Source organism: Grus americana, chromosome 5 (genome assembly GCF_028858705.1).
Source record: "Grus americana isolate bGruAme1 chromosome 5, bGruAme1.mat, whole genome shotgun sequence".
In the NCBI taxonomy this organism is placed as follows: domain Eukaryota; kingdom Metazoa; phylum Chordata; class Aves; order Gruiformes; family Gruidae; genus Grus; species Grus americana.
Window position 1 is genome coordinate 18,376,725 of NC_072856.1, and position 16,649 is coordinate 18,393,373.

At 53.8% G+C, this 16,649-nt stretch overlaps 1 protein-coding gene across 1 annotated transcript; it reads left to right on the forward strand.

Annotated features, from left to right (window-relative positions):
• Positions 1–4,348: 4,348 nt before the first annotated feature.
• On the forward strand, positions 4,349–15,314 carry IFITM10 (interferon induced transmembrane protein 10). Its single transcript, XM_054827573.1, has 3 exons — positions 4,349–4,374; positions 5,395–5,809; positions 14,457–15,314. The coding sequence occupies exons 1-3, from the start codon at positions 4,349–4,351 to the stop codon at positions 14,604–14,606; spliced, it is 591 nt and encodes a 196-aa protein (XP_054683548.1). The 3' UTR covers positions 14,607–15,314.
• The last annotated feature ends 1,335 nt before the right edge of the window (positions 15,315–16,649 follow it).

Consider the following 16,649-nt stretch of genomic DNA (forward strand, 5'->3'; position numbering starts at 1 on the left):
GGTCTTTCCTTAAGCAGTTTGAGATGCTGAACTCTTTCTCGGTGTCCAGAGACTGTGTTTCCCTAACCTATTGGCTCAGTAGGTCTGATTGCTCACTTAGGTAGACCCAAATGTGTTTCATCCTTCTCTTCCCCCCACTAAGGAAACGTGCTGGGAGCCTGTTGGGTTTGTCTTTTTCAATGTATTAAAACATAACCCAACCTCTTCAGGATGGCGTGACGCTGTTGCTAGCCTGACCCAGCACCACCAGGGTGGCAGGCCCTGCCAGCATCTGTCCTAGCCTACAGTCTTCTCCTGGGGCCACATTTCTCTGGCTGAGTGTTGCCAAGGGTAGTCCTCCAACAGGGTACTCGAGCTGTCCTCTGGGCCAGATAGAACACGCTCCTGCTTGACTTCGGACATAAAGTGGTCCTGTAGCAGCCAAAGTGGAACTCCACTTTCTAAGTCCAGCCTAAAACCCACTAGCATGTGGAGTTTATGTTCCCAGAGCCCGGTGATGAACGACACAGGTATGGTTTTTTTTTTTTTTTTCCCCCAAGATATTGGAAAAATCTATCCCTCTTGCCTGGCTGTCTGATTTTTAGTCCTAGCACTGCTGTACAGGAGCTGGAGACTCTGATGCAGAATGAAGGCCCCATGTGCCAGGTGGAAGATAAGAGCTAATCCCTACTTTGAAAAAAGCATCATCTACATAAGCAAGACAGATGTAGCCAAGTCCCATCCCATTTTCTGAGCGTAGATCTAAGCACACAGAGAGCTTAACTGATTTCCCCACTGGCATGTCCCAAGCCTCTGTTCCCCCAGGATACCTTAATACCCCAATCAGCTGTTCTCCTAAAGAGATGGATTTAACCCAAAAGGCCTGGCTGGGTCCCGAAAACCAATCATGCAGCCCACTGTTCCTCAGTAGCCCAAGGGGACAACGAGTCATCTGCTGCCAAATATTTATCGATGGGAATACAAGGGTGTTGTTTCTGCTGGGGGGATTGTCCCTAAGCCTTTAAGCGTGCTGTGAGTACTGAATGTTACGTCTCAGCAGAAACAATCACAGGCTTGATCTTGGCCAAGAGCTGGAGAAGCCAAGAGCCAGGATTGTCCAGCCATGCTTTTCCAGCAGGGAGCAGAGCACACCCCACCCTGCCAGGAGCCTGCATGCAGCCCCACGTTATCTTGCCCAGCAAATCCTCAGGTTTGCACCAGCGCCCCCATTTACTGCACCATCTCTGCAGAACTCCATGCACATGAAAATTTGATAACTCTCTATTAAATGTCTCCACTGATGCAAAGATAACATTTTTCATTACACGTCTCCTTGAGTAGTAGGGTGCTTGGCTCTGACACTCAGGGCTGTCCTGATGGGCCTGATCCTTCTCCACCTGACTCTGCTCTAAATCTGATGAGGGCTTTGCCAAAAGCCCACTCAGACAGGGACCTGCCCAAGGAGAGGGAGGATGAGACCCCTTGTTTATGGAGATGACTGGCTCATCTTGTTGGCTCAGCAATTTGTGGCTTTGGGAAACTATTTTTGCTCACCATCGGTGACGAAGAACGTTGTTTTGGGGGCTGGTGGCTTTTTCTGCTCTTTCTTAGATTTATTTTTAGTTTCCTTTGAGAGGGAAAAGAAGCAAAGTGCAGACTGAAAACTTAGAGGACAGGAGACAGAAATCAAGGGAGAGTGGGGAGATGGGATTTACCCCTCAAAGTCTCAGGCTACCTTATTGGTTATGTGGCTTAGCAACCCATTGAGGAATTCTTATAATGGGAATAGGAAGGACCATTCAGGAGGTCGTGGGCTTTCTCTTTGAGAAAAAAATCAGGGGCAGGTCCTGCTAATGGTTTTCTGGAGAGCTGGAGTAGGATTTGAGATGGAAGACATTCTCATGGGTTTTACAGCACTTGATTATGCTATAGCCCGCATGTCTTTAACACGATTACAGGAGAATTGCTTTGGGGCAGGAAACATCCTTCTGTTCTGTTCATCCCATGCTTAGCACAAGGGGATGCGGGCCTTGATGCCGCAGTAATACAGGCAATTATTCATATTCATCCCAGCTTTTCTTTGAAAGGAAAGTGGTCCTAGACCTTATGATTGAGGACTTGCACACATGACCTTTAAATACTCCCAGAAAATAGGAGAAGGGTTAAAATAATGCAGAATATTGAGGGGGTTTTATTCCCTGTGTCATTTTTTTAAGCCAGTTTCCTGACTTTGAAGGGTCACATGAATAGTTTTTGAACCGGTGATGCTGCTTATACGCCGTTGTGGTCCATGGTAATAAACCTCTCACTGCTCACACTTGGCATTGAGAAAGATCATGAATTACCAACCCAAAGACCCAAAAGTGCTCTGCAAACTGTAGGGTTGGTAAGATACCCAGAGAAGAGAAAAAAAACAGCCATTCAACTTCCCTGACCTTTCAATCGTATTCACCCCAGGGAGTGAGCCCACCTCTGTTGATCCACAATCCCCTACACCACCTTGCTGCCTCCTCTTGAATCCTCCATACCCCTGCTTTGACCTTTTTCTCTGTTCACCCTCCATCCCTGCCTGACGTTAAGAAGAGGAGCAGTCCTACCTGCCTACATGACTTTCCCTACCTACATGACTTTCCCCAGACAAATGAACAGCAGGCTCATCCGTAGCTCCTACGGCAGACAGCAATCTGTATCCAGGGGGGTTTGTTGCTCCTCCTGAGCCTGAGGGAAGGGTACTCTGCACAGCTGCAGGTTGCCCAGGTTTGTCCAAGCCCTCCAGAAAAGCTGACGACAGCTGGCTGCAGCTCTGCCTCTCCTGCAAATATTTTAATCCCACAGGAACATCATTCTCACCCCAGTGCTGCTTTTGCTCTTTAGCAGCTTCTTGGAGAGAGAGACCTGGGTCTCATCACAGTCAGTTGTAGCACTAATAAAACCCTCTTTACTTTGGCAGGACCCAACACCACTCTGGCAGTGATAAATCCCAAACCAAAGGGCAATTTGTCCTTTTTTAACCAGCGCAGGCGCCTTCAGGTGGATTAAACTGGCCTTGTGAAACCTGGACCCCCTCCAGCCTGGGAGCACTATGGCTGCATGAGAAGTCCCCTTGCATCACACCAGCCCATGGGGATGAACATGAGATGTGTCCCCCTACACAGGAGTCAAACCTGCCTGTGAACAGCTGAGTGAATTACCATCCTTATTTCTTAGCTCAGCACTTTGCAGGTAGACTTAAGGCATTTCCAGAGGATTTCCCTTTCCCTGCAGGTACTGCTCACACAAACTTTTGTTTTACCCAGCCTGTTTCCAGTACTCTGGGGTTTCTCTGTTCCCCTTCCCCAGCACCACAGCTGAACTGGCTGCTGCTTCAAGACCACCTGCACTGGGCCAGGCTCTGCCCCTGCAGGGTGACACAGCCTGTCCTCACCCTTCCTGTGCCATGGCTGCATCCTCCCAAATGACCTGCAAGCTGTCCCTGCACGGCACCAGCTGCTCTCTGGCATTGCATCCCTGGAGGGACACTACCACAACACCCTAGAATCAGGTTTCCATGCAGCTCCCAGGGCAGTTGATAATGAGAGTCAGCAAGCATTTCCTTGATCCTGTGCCAAGCCCTGGCATGGCCAGATCCTCCTGGGCTTGTCCATCCTTCGTGACAATCCCACCTCCCTCCCCCAAACCAGCCACACACCCTGTGTCCTGCTGCTGGGGTGCTCCCGCCCTGCCCACACTGGGATTTGTTCAATGCTGGCAGGATTTATCACCCCACATGCAGGATTTATCCCCTTTCCATCCGTCTCCCACGACTGGAGCACTTTTTTCCTCCACCGCGCTGCATCGCCACCACCTCCCTTCACCACACTGTCCCCATCGTCCCCATACACCCCTGCCACATTTGCTTTGGGTTTTCATCCTGGGCCCATGGGAGTGAACCCAGGCTGCAGCAAGTTCTTGCTGCAGAGGTCTCTGTGAGTGATGCTGGGAAGAGTCGGGCCGAGCATTCCCTCCGGATGGCTGGGGAAGCCTCTCGGCCGGCCCGGGAGATGCCCTTCTGCAGCGGGTTGCTACCAGGATGCTCCAAGCAGGAGGTGACGTCCGTGGGGGGGACACGAGGAGAAGGGCTGAGATAGGCTCTCCTGCGTGGAGCATGTTTATGAGGAGGAGAAGGGCTGCAGGTTGACCATCCCAGCCCCTAACTCTCCCCCCTACCCACCCCTAGCCCATGGGTGCCCCCCCCCGCCCTCCCTTCCTCCCGCAACTCCAGTGCCGAGGAAGCCGCGCCGGAGGCAGTGCTGAGCCGGATATGCCGCGACTCCCCGCATCCCTCCTTGTGAGTATCCCTCGCTCCTCCTGATGCCTTCGGAGGAGACGGATGGACGGTCGGACGGGCAGCCAGAGGTGGACTAGTCTCTCCTATTTGCAAAGCTGGGGTGGGGGGGAACCTCTTCCCACATTCCCTTCCCCATCCTGTCTTCATCCCCTCTTCCCCCTCCTCCTTCTCTCCGGCCACGATATTCTCCCCCCCGCAAAAAAAGGGGGCGCGGCGAGACGACCTGCTGGCAGGCGGAAGAAATCGGGAAATGCAATCCCGTCTGGAATCCCGCAGAGATGAGGACTCAGCCAAAAAAAAAAAAAAAAAAAAAAAAAAAAAAAAAAGCCCCCCCCTCCCCAAATAAAACCCCCTGGAGGGAGGGAGGGCGAGGGGCCGAGCTGCTCTGCCGCACCGGGAGACCCGCTCCGCCCGCCGCCCCGCAGCCGAGCGACCCGCTCCCATCCCGGCATGGGACAGAAAGCAGAAGGCCCCGACAGACAGACAGACCGACAGGCGGGCAGAGAGGGCTGCGGGGGGGATGCAGCGCGGCTAGCGGGCAACTCTCCTGGGCACACACACCACCACCAACCCCCCCGGCTCCTCCCACGTGTTTTTTCCTGCTTTTATTTGTTTCCTTCTTTATTTTCTTTTTGTTTTTGTTTTTGTTTTTTTTTTAAATTTATTTCCCCACTCGTGATTCGGGCGTGGGTCACGCAGGACAGCGGGCGCAGGGGGAGGGGGAGGACGAGGGAGAGGGGGAGGGATGCTGCCCGCTGCTGCCCGCTGCTGCCCGCTCCTCTGCCCCCCGCCGCGGGGCCGGGGCCGGCGGCAGCTCCGTGCCGAGGCAGCGGCTTCGTGGTCCCCCGGTGTAGCGGTGCTCCCTCCGCCCCCTCCTGCCTGCCCTCCTCTCCTCCCTCTCTCCTCTGCCCAGTCCCTCACTCCTCTCCCCGCTCTCTCCTCTGTCTCCCGGTCCCTCTCTCTCTCCTGCCTTCCCCCCACGTCTCCCCTTTTCTGCTCCTTCCTCCCCTTTTTCTTCTCCCCGCCCACCCCCCTGCCTCTTCATCCCCTCACCCCCATTTTTCCCGGGGGGGCTTTTGCTTTGCCAGGGCAGAGTGCGGTGACACCGCGGCAGCCACCACGGAGAGGACACAGGATCCACCCCTGGGCCCACCGTGCCCCTTTGAGGGGGTGGCCTGGACCCCGAGACCCCCTCAGGGCCCCCCGCAGGGCTGCTTCACCTGCATCGCCAAGCCCCCAGCTCTCCGGCAAGCTTCGCCAGTTCTGTCTCCTTCTTCTGCCGTTTATCTCATGGAGAGCAAAAGCTGCAAAGGGGACAGCCTGCGGCCGGCGGTCCCGTGCAAGCACTCAGTGGAGAAGAAGACGATGACCAATCCCACCACAGTCATCGAAATCTACCCCGACACCACTGAGGTGAACGACTACTATCTCTGGTCCATCTTCAACTTCGTATACCTCAACTTCTGCTGCCTCGGCTTCATTGCCTTGGCCTATTCATTGAAAGTGAGTACTGAGCGCGAGGCACAGGGGTGGCTGGAAGGCAGGGGGAGCATTTGGGGGTTGCCGTTGGTGTAAATCATATCTTTGTCACCCAAATGAGAGGTTGCACCCTCTGGGGATGGGGATGGGGAGAGCTGAGGTGTGTTTTGGAGCTGGGAATGTTGCTTCAGGTGGGGAAGAGGCACTTTGACTTTCTCTGGTACCCTCGGAGGCTCCTTTGTACCATGGTGGCAGGGTGACAGGCAGGGAACGCGGGACTGGCTCGGCGCATGCTGTGCCCGCAGGCACCCTGGCACTTGGTCCCTTCTTTGGGATCCTGTCGGTTAGAGATCTTGCCAGGGTAGGATCCGGCAGTGTCGGGTGGATAGGCAGAAGCAGTAAGAAGCAGCCGGCCAGCATCAGCCGGTGCCTGGCAAGTTGCGAGGTGCAGAGGCTGCCAAGGTGCAGGCAATCCTGCCTGGTTCCTTCTTGCCCTCTCCCTAATTAAAACACCAGAGCTGGTGGCCAGCTGCACACACACCACCCCCACCCCCATACCCCCCCAGCCCGAGCCCTGTAAATCCCAAGGCAAGCCCTGGAGACCTGCCAGCATCACGGGAACGAGCCCAGAGTAGCTGAGGAGGAGGAAGAGAGTGCAGGGGGGCTTTGCACAGCATTGGGGCTGAGGGGTAATAGAGCTGTGTTGATGGAGAGGGTGATGGCATGGAGCACAGCCGGTGAAGGGTACAGGATTGGGTTACTCCCAGTATCTGCAGGGGAGAGCAGCCCAGCAGGGATGGTGCCCGGCAGTTGCAGGGAGAGAGGGGTCTGGGCTGCCCTTCCTTTCCCTGCCTGCCAGCCTCAAAACTAACTGAATGGATGTGCAGAGAGCCTGGGGGCGGCTGGGTGGCCCCGCAGAGGAGCTAGCTGACTTGTTTTGGCAGGCAGCATTTAGAGGAAGGCCAGGGCGCAGACAGGCTTCATCACAGAAACAGATCAATTAACCCCATCCAGCTCCCGTGAGCTGGACTGCAAGTGCCCAGCATTGCAAGGAGGCTGTTCCTGAGCCCGTCAGGGTCTCCAGCAGACAGGCTTGGAGTCAAGTCCGTGGACCGATGCGCTGGGCTCGCCCAGCACTGGCACCGTGGTGTCTGCCTCAGTTTCCCCCTACCCTGAGATGGGCAATGAGCACCCATCCACCACCCATGCAGCAGGCTTCACTGCTGCCTGGGTGAGGCATTTAATAGCTTAAATCATGCAGGGGCTGAGCATCACCACAAGCAGGACTGACCCAAGGGCAAATCTGGGCAGTGGCAGCCTAACATGAGTGGGAGGGAGGGAGGGAGGCTGGGAGTCCCTTAACACCCCCACTCATTTAGCCAACAAGGGAAAAACCTGGCTTCTTCCTATTTTTTTATGTCCTTGCTTGTCTGAATTTGACTTTAATGATCAGCGCCTTTCCCATGCAAGAGGCACAGTCACAGTGGGCTAAGAAAGGATTTCACATCATGGGGACGCAGCAGTAGCTACAGCGGGTATCTGGGTAGATGCAGTCCCTCGGCTGCAGCCAGTAGTGGGGGCAGGACAGCCTGAGGACCAGGCTGACCTATCCCGAGGGGACAGGATGGAGTAGGGTCTGCCACCAACAAGGTTTTTAAAGGCTGGACCCTTCACTATTCTTGCAATGAGCTGGAAAGAAGGGCAAAGCCCAGAAGTAACTCGGGGCTGGTGCCTCGTGCTGGGGCAAAGGCGTGGGCTCAGCATCCAGCTGCAAAGGTCTAGAGGACATAAACTCCAGTCCGAAAAAAAGAAGCGGTGGCCAGGAAAGGCAAATGGACAAATATGCTCCAAATCAGGGGAAGAAAAATAGAAGATGGCTGTCAAAAACCAGCCTTGACTTTTGGACTGCGAGGCAGTAGCTGATCAGATGTAGTGGTGGTACCCAAACAGATGCAGAGCTGAGCAGGTAGACATAACTGCTCTGGTCTTGGGGCTCCCCAGTGGCTGTAACTGTGTGGCAGGGGGAAAACAGAAACAAAAAGTCCCTCAGAGACACAGGACAGGGCTAGCAAGTGGCCGAAGGGATGGCGAATGCCCTCACAGGCTGCTGTTGGGATGGGTGGTGGGAGGCAATGGGGATGCTGGGGCAGTAGCAGAAGGTCTGTCCTGGAGAAGACCACTGGGATGTTAAGAAAGATGGGATCCTTCCTTCACAGCTACTGCAGAGACGTTCACAACATCCTGGCCAGACTGGATGTCATTTCTCCAGAAACCTCTTGTTTTCATCTCTTTTACAGTCAATAAGTTTTTTTCCAGAAGTTCAGAGAGAGCAGAAGAAAGAAATGCCCTGGGGACAGATGTCCCTTAAATAGACTTCTCTTGTTCCTCTGCAATTTAATGTAAGGACAATTTAGCAGCAGATAACTTAAATCCCAGCCTTTCTAGGATGTCTGTGCTCTGCAGAGACTGAGTAAGGTGCTGTGGGAGGGAGAGGAGAGGAACAGCACCTTCCTCTCCGAGCCCATTCTGGGAGCTCTGACAGCAGAGCCCTCGGCCAGTGGAGCACAGGTTTCCTGGCTGAAGGGCCATCAGGGCACTGATGGCATTAAACAGTTCCCAGGTTATGTTTTTTCCATTTTCTTTAAATAATTGAAGCATCTAGCAACCTTAGGAATCATCATTTTCATTATCAGAGATAGCATTTTCAATACCCTGCCATAAACATCATCTGCTTTTGCCAGATTCATACCGTTAATAAAGCAGTAGCTCCTTCGTGCCCCAAGTCCATGAGCTGTTTCATTACAGACCTTAGCACATCCTTAATATTTCCACCAGCTTCAGCAGCACAATGCCCACACTGGAAGCCAGATGTATGCTTAGGTACACTTGAATATTACCATAAAGCTGTGTCCTTCCCCATGCCCACTTTTATTGGTTTCAGTCACAGCTGGGGAAACAGTACCTCCATGTCTGCCTGGCCTTTTGTACACGAGCTGCAGCCTTCTAGACTGCTTTGTGAAGGGAAATGCTATTTCATGGTGATCACTAAAAAATGCTAAAAACCCACCCGGCACCAAAGAATTTATGCTCTTACTCAAAGAAACACATGAAGTCAGGTGGGGGCAAAGACTGTGACATCCAAGCCAAGTACTCTGTGTGACAGACACCCCAGCCAAGCGCTCTGAATAACAGTGTGACAGCATGCCTTGTCTTTATTTACACCCATAGCAGGCCAGATCCTCAGCAGATACAGCTAGCTGGGCTGCAACGAAGTTGCACCAACTCACGTATCCCTCTGGGGGTTATTTCTAGCATCTCAGGCTTCTCAAGGTCAGCCTCTCGGAGTGCAAGCAAGGCGCTCGCATGTAAGCATGCACTGGTGCTGGGGAAGAAGAGATAAGCAGCAAGACCAGGGAAGTTAGAAACCCTGAAGTAACCTTAACCCCATCCCAGCACAGACGGATCGCTCTAATGACAATGCTTTGGATTCAATTGGTTTTCATCAAGAGCAAATGCCATGGCCCAATATTCGGCAGCTCCCTCCCCTCCTCTTTCCCAGCTCCAAGCGGTAATTAACGATGCATCTGTGCCTGATGGCAGGAGATCTCACTTCAGTTGTTAGGAGGTCCATCTCCGGAGACCGTGAGGGTGAGCCAAGTCCTTCTCAGTACCCATTACGCCATGAGGAGGTATATCAGAGGAGCTGGGATCTGAGATGAGTTGCGACACGGATGCCACGTTCTGGCTGTATAGAGAGCTCTTTACCTTCCTTTCTTGCCATGTGCTGACCTTCCCCATTTTGAGTGGAAGCAGACCAGCACAAATCCATAGCTATTTATTAACCCCAAGAGGCAGAGAGGCTGCAGCACCTGACCTCTCAGGCAGGCTCTCATCCTGCTTCTCAGGAGGAGCAATGGTTTACAGAGGTGGGTGAAATGCAGAGGCGACAGCCCCGTGACACCGGTGCCAGCGTGGTAGAAGTACACCAGCTGGAGAGTTCTTGACCAATTCACAGAGCAAATAAATCCAAGGATCCCCTCCAGAGCTCCTTATGTGTAAGGATGCAGAACTCTGCACAGAAATGGGTTTATACACAACCAGCTGTGAGCTGCACGCTGAAAGCTGGGCTGCCTTAAATACAGCCTCATTAGGCTCATTATCAACAAACCATTCGTCTCCTCCTGCAAGCTGAGGCAGCACTTTGTACCCACACAGCAAGTTCCCTGGTCCCAAAAACAAGAGGACTCGAGCCCCAGAGCAGACAAGAGGGCAAGTGGCTGCTAGGGAAGGGACTGGGAAGGAGTGGGATGGCAGGGGTCAAGGGGAGCGCTTGGAGAGGAAGCTGAAGGCAAAGCCCCAAGGGGAGGAAGGGCAGGAGATGGTGGTCAGAGGGAGGAAAGAAAGAGCCCTTAGCCACTGGCACACTGGAGGTGTTGGAGGACAAGGTGAGCTGGAGATGGTGGAGGACAAGGTGAGCAGCAGGGAGGTGACAGACAAGCAGGAATGGAGGGAAAGGCCACCACTGCCTTTCGCTAGTGGGAGAGGGGAGGAGGAACATTTGCATGTTAAACCACAAAACTGGGCTGTGTTTCATTGAACGCTGGGCATGAAAGAGGAAAGGAAATTTATAAGTTGTCAAGCCAGATCAGAAATATGCTTTGCCTTGTTGAGGGTGGGATCTCCAAAAGGGTCACCATGCAGTGCTTTGGGGTGCCTGGGGAAACCCTGCTGTCAGTAGATGCAGGATAATTATCCTTACACACCTGTCATCTCAGTGCAAAGCAGGGCCAAAAATCCCCAAATAATTTTAAGCAAGGTGGGAAGGGTCAAAGTGACAATGAGAAAAGAGTCTGTGACTAAGGAAACACACTTGGGTTTGGGAAGGTTCAGCCTTGTGACCTTGTGACCTTGGAGACCTGTGTCCCCCCCATGCCTTACCTCCTTGGCTGTGGAAGGAAGCAGCTTCCAGGGCTCCCAGAAGCTCGTGCACCAGCTGCCAACCCGTTATGGCAATGGTGGCCACAGGAGCAGGAAAACAGGAACAGCTGAGGCTGGGCTATGAGAAAGACACTGCCATCTCCTTAAGGACAGAACAGGGAAGGAGTCAAAACATGTATGTGCTCTCCAGGACAGCCCCTCCTCCAGAGCCTGGCTAGGATGCTGCAGCAGGACGTTGAAGGAAGATGTCTGTGAGCGCCTGGGGGTGCAAGGCCAGGCAGGAGGAGGTGAGGCCACCCTGGAGAGATGTGGGAGGCCAGGGCTGCAAGTGGTTTGGAAGGAGAAACACCTTTTCATTGTGCTTGTGTGCCACAGGGGCCCCGGCACTTATCTGGCACTTGGAGGTTCCGTTGCAATATAAATGATAATGGATAATAAAGGATGATTTGCATTAGGGTGACCACTGAAGCCATAGGTGTATGGGGAAATACTGAGGGAAGCGAGGAAGGGGACCAAGGACTTGGTGAGGATGAGGGATCTAGGCAACCAAGGCCAGAGCAGCCAGAGGAGAGCTAGGGAAGGGAAAGGGCAGGGAAAGGGCAGGGGGCTGCCGGAGATGGGGAATGCGGGCAGAGCTCTGTGTGCTGCAGGGGTTGGCAGGAGTGGGTGGGTGGGACTGGCCAGAAGGACAGGCAGAAGAGGCAGCTGGGTGCCCTTTGGCAGGAGTCAAAGGTGGCTGTCCCTATCATCGTTTGGGCCCAAACTGCAGGAAAGAGAAGAGATGGGAAGGACAAAAGAAAGGAACTGGGAGGAAATGGTGGTGCTGGGGAGTGGGCAGCCCCAGGCGCCCCTTGCTAGAGGTGCTGAGGAACAGCAGAACTGGAGCAGGGACAGAGGGAGAGCCACAGGCAAGTCGAGGGCAGGCACTGCTGAAGCAAGCGTGGGAAAGAGCTAAAGCGTCAGTCATGAGGGCGAGCTGGTGTCAGGTGGGAGAGGCTGTGGGAGCACTGGGAGAGGGCTGGGCATGGAAATTGGGGCAGCAGGGCACCCCAGGGAAAGGAGGAGCAGGAGGCAAGAAGTGGGGGAGAGCTCCTGGGGCCAAAAGGCACTGGCCCCACAAAGGCAAAGCAAGTGACTCAGCGGCAGTAGGGTTGCAGAGCTTGCCAGTCTGCTGGAGAAACCTCGGCCTGGCAAACACCGACAGCAAACACCAGCTTGCCTGCTGTGACGAGTGACCTCTCCAAGACACAGCTGGGTTACAGCGGAGGAAGGGGCAAAAGGCATTTGCTCTGCGCAGGGTTTGCCTCCGGCAGCCCCACCACTGGGAAGAGGAAAGAGTGTGAGAGCTTCAAAGAGCCTGCCAGAAGCAGCGGGCAGGATTTCTGGCCTGAATTCCATGCCCCTGGGGCTCTGGCTGCAGGGACCTCTGTGCTTTTTACCAATGGATGAGGAAATGCTGGCTGCCTGGTGCTGCTGCAGCCGGGGTTTTTTTGGGAGGATGCTAAACCTACCAAATAATTTCAAAGGTGAGTCATCCCAGACACGCAGCTGACACAAAAAGGCGTGCAGGTTCCCAGGCTGCCAGATTTCTGCCTTCCCAGAGGTCATGTCCGCTGCTGGGAGCACCAGCCAAGCGTGCCACAGAGCCACATGTGGTTTGTGACTCTCCCCTGTCCCCGCTCCCAGAAGGATGCCCTGAAGCTTTTGAGCGCTCAGCAGCGTGGTGATGGGTGTATGGCCCCAGCTCCAGCTGCAGGCTTCCAGGAGCGGGGCACAACAGAGGCCGAGGACATGGCACTGCAGGATTTAATATGAGGAGGAAAATGGATCTCTCATTCTTGCCTCTGTGCCTACCAGCGCGGGCTCCGGTGGGCCTCATGCCAGCAACAGCCTCCCTCCCTGTGGTCCAGGATTAATGAGGAGCAGAGGGTGCTTGTGCAGAGAGGTCCTCACTGGTGTGACGGAGGAGGGGACATTGCTTGAGGGTCTAGGATGTGGTTTTGGAGGCCCTGCGAACCACCGTGGTTCAGTGGGAATGAGGGGTTCAGCAACCCTTCCCCATATCCAGCAAGTTGCAGGCTTTCAGGACAGCTCTGTGGGTAAGCACTGCAGGAGGGAGAGAGAAAAAGTCACTAAGACGTGGTCTGAATCCATCACAGAGGTTTTTTTGAAAGCTCCTGGTCGATAAAAACCTTTTAATATTTCTAGGTAGGACTCAGGAGCTGGTTTTCACAGCCTGCCACCGACATCTAGCGTTCAGCTGGCAGTGCCTTGATGGTGCTCATGCTGCCTGCAGCGAAGGCAGGCTGCAAAGGAAACACAGCCCCACAGCCTGCAACCTTCCGGTCGTAAAGTAGGCAGCGAAGCAAGCACTGCTATGGCGTGCCAGCCCCTCTATACCCTGCTTGAATATGGGAAAGGGAAGAGGGGTAAAGTCTCCTGGTATTTTCGTCCCACATTTTCATGGCCCCAGCTGCCAGGGTCCGCTGAATGTTGGCTGACAGTGTGATTTGGGGACCAGGACACATCCCTGGTAGGAAGGGATGAAGCCTGACCGTTTGTCTGCTGGGCTTAAACTGCAGAGCTGCCGCTGGCAGGTCGTGCCATCGGCTGCCTGGCTGTGCCATCTGCTGCCTGCATGTGCTATGTGCTGCCTGGCTGTGCCATCTGCTGCCTGACAATGCCGTTGCTGCCTGGCGGTGCCATCGCTGCCTGCCAGTAGTATTCGTTGCCTGGCAATGCCATCTGCTGCCTGGTAGTGCCACGCACTGCCTGGCTGTGCCATTCACTGCCCCGTAGTGCCATCACTGCCTTGCACTGCCATGCACTGCCTGGTAATGCCATCGCTGCCTGCTAGTGGCATTGCTGCCTTGCAGTGCCATCTGCTGCCTGCTAGTGCCGTCGCTGCCTAGCTGTGCCATCACTGCCTGGCAGTGCCATGCACTGCCTGGAGGAGGTGGGAACAAGCCAGTGACATGGACGTGTACAATCCTTACCCATGGCAGAGCTGTCCCAAGGCAAGCCCATGAAAGTCCCAGCCCGCAGGATAATGAAGAGAGCAGACCGTGCTGTCAGGATTGAAAACTGCCAGTGGCAGAGACGCTACACAAGCCACATAAGACCTGCAAAAGGAACTCATTAACCCAGGACTGCTTAATATGCTGGAGGCTCATGCGCAGCCCTGGAGCTGCAGTAAGATGCTGTGCCAGGTTTCACCCGCTCAGCCCCTTAGTGCAGATGGAGGCACGGGGATGCACACCAAAACCACAACCAACCTTCTTGTTCATAGCCCGGGTGAGCCAAAGCCCAGTGAGGGCCAGGGGGCTGCAACACGGTAGGAAGAATGCTTTAGTGCCCATGTGCATGGGGTGAACGATGTTCCCTTGTGCACCCTCAGGCTCAAAATAGCACTGCCCCACTCCAGGGGGCACAAGGACCTGTTTTGCCTGGTTGGTAACAGCAATGGGTCACTCTTCCAGGTCTTCTCCACTCCCAGGGGGTTCCAGCCCACAGTCATTACAGTGCTTGTCTTTGCAAGCTCAACCTATAGCAAAACCAGGGTGCAAACCTCACCTCGGGGTGTTTTACAGCACCCCGAGCGTTCAAATGCAAAGAGGCACAGCCCAGCCCTCGTCCACTGCACAGGTACCCTACCGTGTGGGTGTTGCTTGAAACAAGTTATGTCTTTTTCTACATCTCCCAATTTTTTTTTATTTTTTTCTTTTGGTCTTAGGTCCGGGATAAGAAACTCCTCAATGACTTAAATGGAGCAGTCGAAGATGCCAAGACAGCCCGGCTTTTTAACATCACCAGCTCAGCCCTTGCAACCTTCTGTATCATCCTCATCTTCATCTTCCTGCGATACCCCCTCACTGACTACTAGAGTGAGGCCAACAGCAGCAGCTGCCGCCAAAATGCCTCTATGCCAGAAGTGTCTGCAGTTGTTTCTTGTAGCAAGGACGCAAAAAACCCCCACACCACTCCACCTTGATTGCAAAAAAAAAAAAAAAAGCCAATTAAATACCTAAATAAAAATTATATGAGTTGATCAGCCCAGCTGAACATACCCTTCCTGCCCCCAAACAGTTTGCGAACTGCTGTAGGAAAGGGTCTTATTCTTACACGTGTACAGAGAGAAAAATAGACCGATAAATATTTATTTTATGGCCAAGAAGCTGTGTGACAAGAGGGTACAAAGCTGAGAGTGACACACACCTGGCAGCAGAAAGCCAAGCTCTGGGGAGCAGCGGGGTCCTGCCGAGCAGGAGGTGTGTGCAGTGATGGATGGTGACCATGGCAGGGCTGGCTCACAACATATCAGACTGCCCCACCACCCCCCAACATAATGGGGTTTCTTTTCCTCTTACCAGTGGAGTTTCATTCTCTGGTTCAAACAACTCCCAAACCCTGGAGAGCTGAGGGTGTTAGGAAGTTTGTGCTAGGGACCCCCAAATCCTGCAGAGAAAACCCAAAGCATTAAAGGGCAGGTTTCTCCTCAGGATCTCCCCGCAACTCTAAGAAGGAAGGCACCTTCTGGAGAACTCACCTAAGCCCCCTAAACCAAGTGCTACTGTATTTCTGTAAACAGTCAATAAAGATACCTCTGATATCTGATGCTGCTGGGTTAATTCCTTCCTTAGGAGGGCCAGGCCCCTGGTCCCTATGGGCTGGCAAGAGAAAATGCTAATGTCACCAGCGGCTGCTTGGGAGAGATTTAAAGCAGGAATGAGGGATGCTGCTGCAGGTCGGGGCCACATGCAGCCACGAAACAGGGCACAGATCCAGATTTAAGAGCAGAGACCTCAACAGCTCCCGTGATGGTCAATCAATTGCAAGCAAGAAAGTGCAGCCAAGTGGGCAGGTCCCCCCTCCCCTGCTAGGACTAACATTGAAGATGGAAATAAATCACTGCAGTCTGAACCTGCTGCTCCCACAGCACTTCCCAGGGTCATTACCAAGAGGCAGATTTCAGAGACACTGCATTTGCCACTGAACAAGGCAGGAGCTCGGAGCCCTTCCCGATAGCTGCCTGCAGCTGCCTGTGGTGCTGCAAATCAACACGCCTTGACTTGAAAATACCACAAACGAATGGCAAGACCAGGACTAAATCACAGCTTTTCAGCCCCTCTGACCCTTCATCTCATCTCATCTCATATGCTGCAGCTGCCTCATCTTTCTCCAGATGTAAGATGACCTCGTGCCAAGGGAGATTTATCACTGCAGACCAGACATGGACCTGGGAGGAGGTGCCCACCATGAAAATGAAGGTGCAGCAAGAGATGGGGAATGCAGACAGACCATTGTGGGATGCTTCATCCTCTGCTGAGTGCATGGTTAGCTCAACATGCTGTCTCTGGGCTTGCTCAGTGAGGGCCGTGCCGTAGTGAGCTGTGGGGAAAGACCATGAGGATGCTTCCCTAAAAGCCTCATGAGATGTCACCTCCTTCCTGCCCAGGTGTCCATGCCTTAACCCCAGCCTAGGCTTCATTTATGGGGGAAGCTACAGGCAGAAGGACCTGCAGCCCTACCTGCTCCCCACTCATTGGAGGGCATTTCCATACCAGACCAGCTCAGGGGTCTGTTTTGCCCTGAAGTGTCTGCCTGCAGTGCAGTACATGGTGCCCTGGGAAGTATCTCAACCATGAACTGCTCTATGATCACTCATCCAGAGGTCAAGGCTTCCCAACCTCCCTTGGTTACTTCTTACTCCCTTCCCTGAAGCAAGATCTGAGAGGTCATAGCCATCAGCATTTCCATCCTAATGTATCTAGGGGCTGTATCGAGTCCTTGTCCCTGGCAGGGGAATGAGGTGGCCTGTCACAATGACAATGCCTCCGAAGAGGGTACAGCCAAAATGACTTGCATTGCAGCCTCCCTGAGGTGCCACCTGATAATTGGAGCAAATTAAAGCTTGCTGGGATGGTGC

Excerpts from the sequence above, each read along its gene's own strand:
- IFITM10 (XM_054827573.1), top strand. The coding sequence starts at position 4,349 with ATGGACGGTCGGACGGGCAGCCAGAG. Across the intron at positions 4,375-5,394 it reads GGTCGGACGGGCAGCCAGAG|GGCAGAGTGCGGTGACACCG; the intron begins GTGGACTAGTCT and ends TTGCTTTGCCAG. Across the intron at positions 5,810-14,456 it reads CCTTGGCCTATTCATTGAAA|GTCCGGGATAAGAAACTCCT; the intron begins GTGAGTACTGAG and ends TTTTGGTCTTAG.